The 12,637-nt window shown below is 40.3% G+C and overlaps 1 protein-coding gene across 8 annotated transcripts in view; it reads left to right on the top strand.

Annotated features, from left to right (window-relative positions):
• SNTG2 (syntrophin gamma 2) overlaps positions 1–12,637 on the top strand; it is a 301,906-nt gene that overhangs the window by 227,500 nt on the left and 61,769 nt on the right. For all 8 annotated transcript variants that reach the window (XM_089531045.1, XM_089531046.1, XM_089531044.1 and 5 more), the window contains one exon: positions 3,075–3,204. In XM_089531045.1, coding sequence (XP_089387171.1) covers positions 3,075–3,204 — 130 coding nt within the window. The remainder of the gene's footprint in view (positions 1–3,074; positions 3,205–12,637) is intronic.

The raw sequence follows: 12,637 nt of genomic DNA, 5'->3' as shown, positions 1-12,637 counted from the left end.
GTACATTTTCAGCCCTGCATTTTCATGCATTTTAAATATCTTTATTCAAAATACAAATAGGTTTATAACAAAACAAAACCAAATAAGAAAAGTATTGTCATATCACTTACTTGTTCTTTCCACACTTTCACACACTCATTGAATGTTTCAGACGACAAAATGAGAAGTGGGGAAAACCCTGCAATTTCAGGTGTGACTAACAGACTGATCTTGTGCATTTGTATTCAGTTTCTCAGTTAACTGTGCCTATCAATGCAGTTTCATGAGTATCAGAACGAATCGACTAGCACCCCTACGCCACTGAGGACTGGAACACTTACATGGATTGTACTATTGATAATCTAGCCTTAGGTGGTGGCAGGCTTTTTAGGATAGGCAATTAAAGTGCAAATCATTCGATAAATAATTAAATAACCCAAACATGAAAAGTACTTCTTAGCACCTTTTTGTGTGACAGTGTTTAAAAAATTCCAGAGAAATAAGGTGATATTGAGTGGAAGTATTGAGTGGTGAAATACATGTTTATTTGGAAATAAGCCCCTACAGTGAATAACAGAGATTATTACTATGCCGTGTACTTAGGACTGCAATCTTGATCCACCACTCACAGTTGTTTAACACCTCCTGAGAGTGAGATCCATGCTTCTCTTTAGATATTTGGCAGTTTGATGTGACCATATTAGCAGGATTATCTGTCACATGTACTGAGGCTGCCTTGAATTCCAGTAGTTCTCACACAGCCACAGTACAGGGCCAGCATTGGGCTGAGCATCTGGCTGCTTGACCTTCATTTCCCATTTGACCCACTTAGAGAACTGCCTTCCACTGACATGGTAATTCTGAGTGTACAGCAGTTAAATCTTATCTAGCTATATGTCACAGAGATCACCGCAAGGTCCGTGAGTATGTTGCCAAAAACTACCCTCAAATTTCCCAAATAATTCTCTCTCCCTCCACAAAAAGATCTTTCTTAAAACACATCTCATTCTCAAAGCACTTTAAAATTTCTTTTGAGTTTTTAAAATGCCTTTTTAGAGCATACCTTATCATTGAGTGGTAACTATAGAGGTTTGTTTTCTTTCTATTATAACTCTCCATTCCTGTGCTGCCTCCTTGGCTGTCTGCACTTCCTTTCAAAAAGCCCCATGGGAGGAATTGCCTCCTGCTGTTTTCTCCTAGGCATTACCTGAAGTGCAAGCAGGCTGCAGACTGCTGGAGAGACGCTTGTACAGTGACAGACAGGGCATTCACATACACCACACAACTACTTTGTAACTAAGATCAGCACAAGAACCCAATTTCAGCCTAGACCACCAAGGCAGTACATAACAGACTTATGAACTGAAACTTTTTTTTCTTTTCCTTCTTTGCCTGCCATTTGCTACCAAAGAAAGAAAATCAAGTGTTTGCCCAGGAACTATAATTCTGGGAAGTGTATAGCTATCTTCTGTTCTATTGTTCATTTTCCTTTACCTTATGGGGTTCTTCCAAGGACTAACATGCCAAAACCATGCCCTCCAACTGTTCCAATTTGGCAGGGATAGTCCCCATTAATCTTCTGTCATTCAACTTTTTCAGCTGCTTTTAAATGTTTCAGTTTCTCTCTTCTTATCCCACTTTCTTCACTTGTCCTTGACTTCTTTCAGTTGCTACAAACTGAGTTAAAAATACAAAAGTAGTTTATACCCAATTAACTCAGTACAAGGAAACGACTGGAAGGGCTGGATTCATGCCCTTCTTAGTAGACTTGGGCAAAAGCAAAGTGTTGCAGACTCCTCTAGCTTGTGCGTTCTTTCTCATTCATAACTTTTGCCACCTTTGCAACACTCTGATGTTGCTTGGCCACACATGCCCCAGTTTTCATCTGTGAAAGGTTAAAGGGTTTACAAAATACAGACTTATTGTTAATATGAAATACCGTATATACTTGATTATAAATCGATGTCATGTGTAAGCCAAGGGGAGGTTTGGAAAACAAAATTATGGATTTTGATATGGCCCATGGATAAGTCAAGAGGAAAACTTAGAGGCACGTAACAATGGATTTAAAGGATGAACCAAACGAAAATGCTGCCAAAGCACTACAAAAATCCAGTAGGCATAATTGTTTGTGCTCATACTAAAGGCTGGATGGCTGAGATAGTGCTTCCAGGACAGATTACACTCTTGCTTTTCACCAAGAGATGGTTCCTTTTATGTATAGGAGTTATGGTACAGCACTTATATTGACCTGTGGATAGGCGCACTCATTTTTTTTTGGGGGGGGGGTCAATTTTTTGATTAAAAATTCTAAACTTCTATATGAATATATACAGTAATATCTGGGACTGCCCAACATGAAATGTATTTCTTAACCACCAAGCTAAGTCAGCTCACATGATTTATTAGGACACTCCACACTCACATGATTTATTAGGACATTAGCTCCACAATTCACTTATGTGATGGTATTTTCAAATTATACAATGGCGGGATACATACCGCCATTTAGTACGTATAGAATACGTACTAGGGTTAGGAAGGGGCGGTGCTTCCGCACCCCCCTAACCCTAGTACGTATCCTATACGTACAAGATGGCGGCGCCCCTTCCACATGGGCGCCGCCATCTTTGCGTATTGGACGCTGAGCGTCCGTACGCGTCGCGCCGCTTGTGACGTAGCGAGCGCGCCCCTGGCGCCTCGCTACGTCGCAAACGCGACGGTAAAAGAAGCTCCATTTTGGAGCTTCTTTTTTGGTCCGCGCGGGAGTCGGGCCGTCTGAAGGCTCCGGCTCCCCCGCGGACCTACTGGCGGCGGCGGCAGACCGCCGCAAAGCGGCGGTCTGTACCCCGCCATAGTCTGTAAAGGACAGTATTTTAAACAAAAGTTAAACAAACTAAAATGCATATTAATGATTAGCTAGAAATAAATTACTGTTGCACTACCTCTTAATAGTTCCTTTAAGGTACACACACAAAACACACTCATACACATCTGCCAATTGTAATAATAAATGCTAATTTGTGGAAATATGAATGAGAAAAGAGGACTAACCACAGCTTCCTTGATGGTTTATATATTTCTTCTTGCTGCAGATCTAATGCATTTGAAGTACTGGCACTCGATGGAGTTAGCACTGGGATACTTCAGTATTGTACAGCCCAGGAGAGTGCTGACTGGCTGAGAGCATTATCAACTAACATCAATGATTTGACGCTACAAAATGTATGTTGTATGTTGTTTCCTAGATATTCTTTATTTTTTTCCTCCTTTTCCACTTTATTTGAAATAATTTTTACACTTGTTGAAGAGCAGCATGATATGCTTTATGTTAAGCAAGATATTTATTTCTGGAAGCAGATGCTGGCTAGGAAATCATGCATCAAACTACACTGTATCTTCCTGACTCTCAAATCCTTGAAAGCAAACAAATTTCATAACAGTCAGAAGAGACTGCTGTCTTTTCTTATTATAAGATAAGAAAGGCTCAAAGATAAACAAGCAAAGGGCATCAGTAAAGTGATTACAGTCATGCTTTAAGTAGGCATTGCCAATACTCCAAATGGTATTCTTTTTTATTTTTCCTGTAAATATTATGTGCAATAAGAGGTGATGGAGAAGCTTGGAGATTTTCAAATTCATTTGTGTTAGCTGCAAAATCATAAGATTTTCTACATAGATTTCTGCAGACTTCCCCTTTCCTTTTTTTACACTGATTCATATATGCTCATGTAAGTTGTCCATAGTTAAAATCAAACTATACATTACGGTCAGTATTCTACATCATATATTTAGTTACTCAGTAAAATGGGTTGCGGTAGTTACAATTGTGGGAGTAGTGTCACAATTGTGACTAAGTAGCAATCTTGAATATGGAACAGTTACAGATATCTAGGTAACTGTTCCATATTCATGATCGCTACTTAGCCACAGTTGTGGCACTGTTGTCACTGTCATTCATCCCAAACCAACTTTACCAGGCATCAGCTGCATGGGGAGAAGGAGGTCCATTCTGCTGATGAATGACATTTCCATAAGGGGTTTGTCAGTCCAGGAAAGCTTATTTAGATCCAAAACATACTGCAGAAATAAACCAGTTTGAGACCACTTTAACTGCCTGGAAATTGTAGTTTATTGTGGCACCAAAGCTCTCTGACAGAGAAGGCTACAGTTCCCATAATTCCCTAGCACTGAGCCAGGGCAGCTAAAACTATTTCTGAAGTGTGTTTTGGACCTTAGTTAAATATACTTAACTTGTGACAATATTGTGACAATAATGCCATGATCATAACCAGTAGCATACTTAACTATATAGCTGCTGTAGAATTCTAGCCTATGTTATTTATACCCCCCCCCAAAAAAAGTAAGCACATCTAGTGACCTTTAGTGTGAAGAAACTGAAGAAACATCCAGAACATTGTCCCAATCAGGATTGGGACCACCATGCCAATTGTCTGCTAAAAATCAACCTCCCCGTGTCTGCTGTTTGTCCCCAAAACAGAATTGGGAGGGTTCAGACAGATTGGGAGCAAGTTTCACTCAGACAGTCTAAACATAGTGTTTCCTACTGCCTACTTTGTTGAACCCTTTCCTGCCAAAAGCACACAGCTTTTCTGATCCTTGGCTTTATATGCTGACAGCATTTTAAACCTCTGAGTGATTGGAATGTTCATTAACAACCCATAACACCACCAGCTGAACTAATGACTAGAGTGGCTCCCACATCAATAAACAGAGCCGATGTCCAATCCCTGTGCAGGTTTCAAAACTGTAGCTTCTGTTTACCTCACTTTTTTTCTTTGGTTGAATTGATTGATTTTTCAGTTTACATTGGAAAAGGTGGTATTTTTCCCCCTGCAGTTCTGCGTGTACTAAGCTTTAATTTGATACCTTTTTCATCTCTTTGTGCCCACATCAAATGCCCTAAAAGATTATGGCATTGACTTTGCAGGTATATAGATCTGAAAATTCCAGTTTCACAGAATCTGCTATAAGTATCAACATAGCGTGTTTTATTTATTTATTTTTTTTACTCCCAATCAGTAAGCGGAGAGGCAGCAATACAGAGAAACATCTCCCACATTGCTAACACTGAATTAGGGTGCACATACTGGAACTGTTTTTGTTTGTGCAATCTGCTATTTGTGTTTGTGCAAGTTGGTGGCATCATTTATACTGCATCTTGTGATCTGTCACTGTTTAATACTCCACCTGGTTTTCTCATTAAATGAATGCACTCCTCTTTAATGACAAAACTTTCCATGAATTAAAATCTCACATTGTCCAACCGCCATCCTTGAACAGCCCTCATCCATTATAAAGCAACATTGTTTTTCTGTTTGAAACACACACACACACACAAACACACACAAATATATGCAAAATCAATCACACATTCCACATGTTGGAAAAATACTTTTTATGGACTATAATTTCCACAATCTCCAGATAACATGATTGCTGGCTAGAGAAATCTGGGAATTATGAGTCCTGCAGCTGGTAGTCATGGTGAAGGGGGAATGTGAGGAGCTGTATTCCAAATACTTTTCCAAACTCCATAGGCTAACCAAGTTACCCTCACTTTGTAAGATTGCTATTTCATGACGTCTTATCAGTTTTTTCCCTTCCGTTTTTAGTACACATCATCAACCAGTCCCACATGTTGATGAAGGGGCTTCATTCATTCATACACACACACACACACACACACACACACAGAGTGAATTTAAAAAAGAAGAAATTTCATGCATCCAGAACATCCCAGTGTGTCAGAGACCAATTTTAATTCAAATATCTAGATTTTCTACATAATGTACTTTTATGAGATATGCATTTACGACCTGTCTTTCTGTACCAAATCCGGAACTCAAGGCAGCTCACAGCAAGATTAAAAAATAAGTAGAGATAAAAATAATAAGTAGAGATAAGTACCAGTGTAGCATAGTGTTGAACTCGGAGTCTGGGGATCAGGGATGAAATCCCTGCTCAGCCTTGGAAACCCATTGGGTGACCTCAAGCAGGTCACACTCTCTCACCCCTCAAAGGAAGGCAAAGGGAATCTTCTTCTGAACACTATGGCGGGTTATAGACCGCTGCTTTGCGGCGGTCTCCCGCCGGCGCCATTTGCTCTGTGAGGGAGCCGCAGCAGCCACACCGCGCGGCTCCAACGCGGAGCAAAAAAGAAGCTCCATTTTGGAGCTTCTTTTTGCAGCGCCTCTATGACGTTGCAAGGCTCCTGGGGCGGACTCGCAACATCATAGATGCCGCGCGACGTCCAGACGCACAGTGTCCGATACGTAAAGATGGCGGTGCCCGTATGAACAGGGCGCCGCCATCTTTTACGTATTCTATACGTACTAGGGTTAGGGGGGTGCGGAAGAATATGTACTAAATGGCGGTGTGTAACCCGCCAATGCTATCAAGAAAACCCTGCGATAGAATTGCCATGTCAGAATTTACTTGAAGGCACACAATAACAGAGACAAAAGCATACTGTAATAATTTTAAACCATAATGAAATGAATTATAATATTAAAATGCTATTTAAATAGCAATCTGAAAGCAACTCTGTTCAAAAATACAACACCAGTCTTGTTAAAGGAACTTTCTCAGCTGCTCATCAGAATAAGAAGGCCTTTGCCTGCTGGCAGAAGGTCCATCAGCTGAGGGAGCAACCCAGCCCTGCTTTTGAGAGACATCTCTATTTGCAGTGCATAACATTTCAACCATGAAGTAAAGTAATTTACATTAGCCAAGTCCCCTGTGAGAATCACATGCTGGTCATATATCACAGGCGGTTTATTTGAGAGGCTTGGGACTGTGGCTTTTCTGCAACCTGCTCCCACTTTAGGGGAAAGAGTGGGGTTAATAAACAGACAAATTGCCATCTTTTTAAGGCAGGAGCAGCTGGTGGAGCTCCAAGACTGCACTGTTGTATCTTATAGAATGGCTTTGCACAATGAGGTTCCTGGGGGAATATTTATGTAAGAAATTTTGCAGTATTGAGTTTAAGTGTGTGCAGAAAGTCGGAGCAAACCATATGGTGCATTCCTGCTGTCTGCCAAATTCTTACCACTGCCACTGGTGGTAAAATACAGCTCCCTTCCAAGCAAGAGTCGCTTCATTGCACGTTCTGAACTGCATATGCTATAGTCAATTATGCATTTGTAGAAAACCTTGCATGAGGGAAAACATTGTGCATGAGCAATATGCTACAGAAATATCCTTAAATAGAAGACTGTGAAACAGTTTTTGGAAATGTATCAAAAATAGGAAGTACATCAGCTGTAAGAATCTATTAAGAATAGCCCTGGAACAACAACACCATTCCTTTTTTCTCTTCTTTGCCTTTTTGTTAAATATACACACATGAGGCCCAAAACCTAATATCTTTGTTTCAACAGAGGCAGCAGCTGAATGTATGCTTTCCATCAGCCACTTTTGTGTATGTGTGTGTGCTATCATTCAGACAAAAGGGGTAGCGTGTGTTATAAGCTCAGTATCCATCAGTTTGGATTTTTGTATGTGATCAGGCTTTACTAGCAAAGAAGAATGTTTCAATGGAAAATATTCAGGGGTAGATGTGTTGGCCATTTAACAAATACAGTACAAACAAAAATCCATCAATGATATCTTTATTGGCCAACCAAAATGCACACTATATTTGTTGCAAGCTTTCAAAGCTCCATGAGCTTCTTCATCAGGCAAGATATTACAAACCAAAGAGGAGAAAAGGGGAAAAATACAATTGGAGATGCTAGTCAGCATGTTGTTTCAGGCCTTAGCAGAGAATATCTTTTGCAGGCATGCTCCTCCTCCTTCTGGCCATATGGTAATAGAAAGATTTTCAAAGTTCAGGAAATTTAAGGTCCATTTCCATCTCAACATGGACCCCTCTTTTGCAATCCAGTATGTCTCTATTCCAGTGAGGTCACAGGCCTCTTTGATTATTTTCAATAGAAAATAATCATATTTGTGAGACACTTTAGAAAGGAGCAGCTTCCTGGTAAAAGTATACATCTTCCATAATAAGCTCTAAAAAGAGAAAAACATTTTTTTTAAGCAAAAGAAAAAAAATCCTTTTTTCTGACCTCATCCTCAGTTTATATAAAAGGGTATGTAAAAGGAGACTGACCTGTAGCTCATTTGGCCTGAGGGGGTTTCCTTGAGCGGGTATGATTCAAGAACAGCTCTTACAAACCAGTAGGCTGAGGAGCTTCCTTGTGACAGATCCATTTGAGCTGTTCTAGGGATTGCACAGCTCTCCCTCAAAAATGAAACTTTTTCCATTATGAAATACTGCATAGTCTTTCCCCAGGTCTCTTCTAAGACTTACAGAGGGAATGCATCCTGGAAAACAATTCATTTATTATTATTTATTTCAATTGGATGCCACCTTTAAAGTATAAAACCATTTAAAAGATATGCAAAAGCTTTAAAAGATAAATAAAACATCCCAATTAAAAGCTCCCCTACTTACAAATTATAAGCCTGCTTAAACAAAAAGGTCTTTCCTTGCTAGTGAAAGGAAAGCAGGAACAGGATCAGCCCTATTCTCATGAGGAAGGGAGTTCCAGACTGAGAGCAGCCACTGAGAAGACAATGCTGAAAGAAGGATATTTCCTCTCATGTACTTCCTGTAGGCTTCTCATAGGTATATGGGAAACAGGATCCATGCTGATCCATCATGACTCCATTAGGTTCTGCTTGGCCTTAGTGAAAGGTCATCCTTTTTTTAAAAATGGCAGTCTGTGTAGGGCTCTGAACTGATCCAGGAGTTTTTGGCTGTGTTTCCTAACAAGTTGTAGTAGAACAGAACATCCCACCATTAATGCTATGCAAGATCACCCAATGGGTGCCTTTAGCCAGAAATAAACTCTGTATATATGGCCTATTTCTTCAATGATTGGCTCTCAGAGGGAAGGGATTTTTTCAAGCCAAAGGTTTTATAGAAAGGTGGCTTGGGAAATCACGTTTTCGAAAGGCACAGCTGAGTTCTCAAGCCATGCCTTCCATAATGTCTTTGTCCTGGAGCCGCTTAAGAATCAGGATCTGATTAAATATTTGGGGCAGGTGGTTGTCTCTTCCATTTATGGCAGCATGAAAGTGTTGTGGGTGGTGGGAGCTGTAAGCCACTGCCCTTCTAGTTACACACAGAGGTTATTGATATCTCCATGGGCAAATGGCAGCGCTGCTGAACCACTTATGGAATTAGTTTTTACTCCCTTATAAAGAAAGCAAATCTGACTTTACTGCTTTATGTCAAAGCTTTTCTTGGCTTATTTTTTTAAGGTACTAAATTCTCTCTATAGATGTAAAGCATTTGTTATTTTATGACTGACAAGAACTGTTAAGTTTTTTTCATTAGTTTTTGGTATATTTATTTCTGTGTACAGGCACTGCAGCAGTGCAGTCAAAATAGAATTTATTTTAATTATATGGTTAATTATTACATTTCAATTTTGGACATGTTTACATAGATGTGTGTTCCACTGAAATTTCAGAGGACTAAATGGCAGGTAAATGTGCACAGGAACTGCAGACATAATCTTTCTTTTCTTTTTTAAAAAGGTGCTTCTTTTTTGTGCTCATCAATTATTTACACATATCCATAAATCATTCAGTGACTGGAGTGCGAAGAACAAGAATAGTTTTCTAAAAATACATTTTCAGCATAGGTTTGTGCCCATTCAGAAAGTGACGCCTTTCCAGTGTGCTGAATATTATTTCATCTTTTTCCCACTGGACCTCTGAGAACTCAAAACTTCACTCATACCACCTCTTTGTAACAAAATCTCTCTACAACCTGGGTGCTTATAAAAAGTCTACAATGAAAATGGGGTGGAAGAGGGCGTAAGGCAAGGGTCCACTGTACTAGTAACTCTGGAAAAATGCAGGGTTTAAAAAATCAATAGGTGGGAAACTACTTTTTAATAATCTGTCTCAAGATGAATCCTAGAATGGAAAGTTTTTGCTTGAGGGAAACTGCTGAATGGTTAGACAGATACTAAAAGCAACACTCTTTTAGTTTGCTATATATAAAAAGGAGCTCCTGTCTCCAAGCTTGTGGAAGGTCAGTATTGCCTGTCTAACTTATCACTCCACTCAGCTTGACAATGAAAAATCTGCAAACGCAGGATAACTGAGTAAAGCATAAGCCTAGTGGGGGGCAGAGAGAATGTGATAGCTATTTTAAAACTCACACACACACTCTGAATAGTTCCAGATGACTCAAGCACCTGCATCTGGTATTTTAATATAATGATTTGGAGTGTTCAAAACACTTCACTCATCCATCAAACAATATCATCTCATTCTTAGAATAATAGGTCATTATCCTGAGAGAAGAGGGTTTGCTTAAGACTATTTAATGAGTGCATTGCTTGATGAGGATTTCCTTATTTGGTACCTAATGTCTTAGCCATTAACCAGTTCCCCAAATACTCCAGACAACCACATAATTTAACAAGTGTTTTAAATATTCACACAGATATTCTAGAATGTCTAATTACAGTGTGCCCACCCCATACCTGGGCTTGCTATCCACGGACTCAAGATCATGCAAATGGCGAGCCCCAGGCATTAAAATGCCATACATGGCCATAACAAATAACAGAACTTGAGGTCCTGTGTTTTTTCCCATATGTGGGGGTGGTGGTCCAGAACAGATCCCCCACGTATTCAAAGGGTCCACAAGTTACATATGTGTAATATGTACATATGTGTAACTAAGTAATGTCTCCTGTTTCAGTGCCTCCCCCAGCCCACCCAATAGCCAGCAGTCACATCAGACAAAGGAATATTCATCAGGGTGCAAGGAAAGTGATGTTTCCAGCCCCATCCAAACTAGGGCACGTTACAGACTGCCTGTTTGGGGCGGCCTGTAACTGGCCCTTTCCCCGCCGGATTGGGGCCTCAGCTGCCACAGTGGCAGCCTCTGAGGCCCCAATCCGCTGCTTTCCAGGCCGCGAGGAAGCGGCTAAAGGCTGCTTCCCAACGGCCTGGAAAGGGGTGTCCTTGGGGCTTCATGCCCCCCGACGGTGGTGGGGATGCGGAGAAAGGGGCCACTTGGACCCTTTCTCATTTGCGTCCCTCAAGGGGCGGGATATAAATAAACTATTATTATTATTATTACTATTATTACTATTATTATTATTATAGAGGCTGCGCCAGCGACACGAATCGTGGCAGGAGCTCCAAAACTGAGCTCCTTCCGGGGCCGCGGAAAGGTTGCCCCAGGTGCCCTCGCGCGGCCCCACTACGTCACTTCCGTGCCACCCCATTTGGAGGCGGCGCAGTCGTGACGTAGTCACGGCACCCCCCGTGTGGAACGGGCGCCGCCATTTTGCACTCTCCCTGACCCTAGTACGTCCCCAGGACGCACTTTACGCCCGTGTGGAACGGGCCTAGGTTACAAATCAGTAAGTGCAATACATAATGCTAGCCTCAAGGTAGAAGAAAGGCTACCTTGGTTTTGTGCTAAGTCAATTCATGGAAGGGAAACTGTGACTGGCAGCCAGAGTTCCAACCCTCTCCTTCCCTGCAATGACAATGAGGTCACCAAACTTAAGAATATCTGCCTGCACAATTATCATCATCATCATCATCATCATCATTATTTATTTATTTATTTATTTATTTATTTATATTTTCCTGCCTCTCCCTGCGGATCGAGGCGGGATTACACCTAGTAAAATACATTCAATAATACAATTTACAATAAAATACAATCTACAACAGTAATATCAATAAAACCAATTAACCTTATCACATACAACAGTTGTGACAGTTAAAACTATTCAGTATTCATGGTCTAAGGAGTGGAGCATAACAGTGGATAGGCTATCTTATACCTGGTCAGATGGATAGGCCCGCACAATAGACCTTGTGTATAGTGTATAGTGCCTGCACATTTAGAGATGGTTAGTTTGGCTGTAGCCTGCAATCCAGGTGCAATCTCCAGTCACCCATCACCACTACCCTCTGTGTGATGATATATACCTGCATGGGAAGATGCACTTGACCAGTGAGAGGGTGATACAAAATATGAATAAAAAGAGGTGAAAATGTGTTTAATGCATACATCTGTTTAGCTGTAAACATGCAAACTATGGTCAGTATATATACTTAAAATATATACAAGCAATGCATAATATTAGGTCTTCTCCTGAATTTAGTACATTTTTGTTACCATTGAAGAATAATAAGAGGCAAAGGAAAGAGTTTCAGAATGACAAGAGACTATTTTGAACCCAGTATAAACTTGAATAGCTGTTTATATGACAAAAAATATCTAGGAAGGAAACTTGTATTTGGCAAGGCTTCAAGTACAAACTTTTCAATTTCTTTTTTTTTTCTTTTCTGTGTATATTCTCCATTACTCATGAAGGTGTTTTTACCAAGTAAGCAGCCCCTAGCATAAGACTGGATTTATGAATTCCTTTTTGAAAATTAATATTTTAATTGTATAGCATAAGAAGAATTCATCACCATCACTGTTTGCTTCCTAAGTTCTTCAAAAAGTTCTAAATTAAATTAGGGTTATAAAGCTAAAAGAATAACCTTTTTAAAGTTACTTGGGCTGCAGTTCTAAACATACTTGCTAGCAAATTAGCCCCATTAAATGCGGAGCAGGAGGCTGCATCTGAATAAACCTTCA

This window comes from Sceloporus occidentalis, unplaced genomic scaffold (assembly GCF_023333645.1).
Source record: "Sceloporus occidentalis isolate IW3139 unplaced genomic scaffold, rSceOcc1.0.p SCAF_6, whole genome shotgun sequence".
NCBI lineage: Eukaryota > Metazoa > Chordata > Lepidosauria > Squamata > Phrynosomatidae > Sceloporus > Sceloporus occidentalis.
This window is presented reverse-complemented; position numbering and strand designations above follow the sequence as displayed.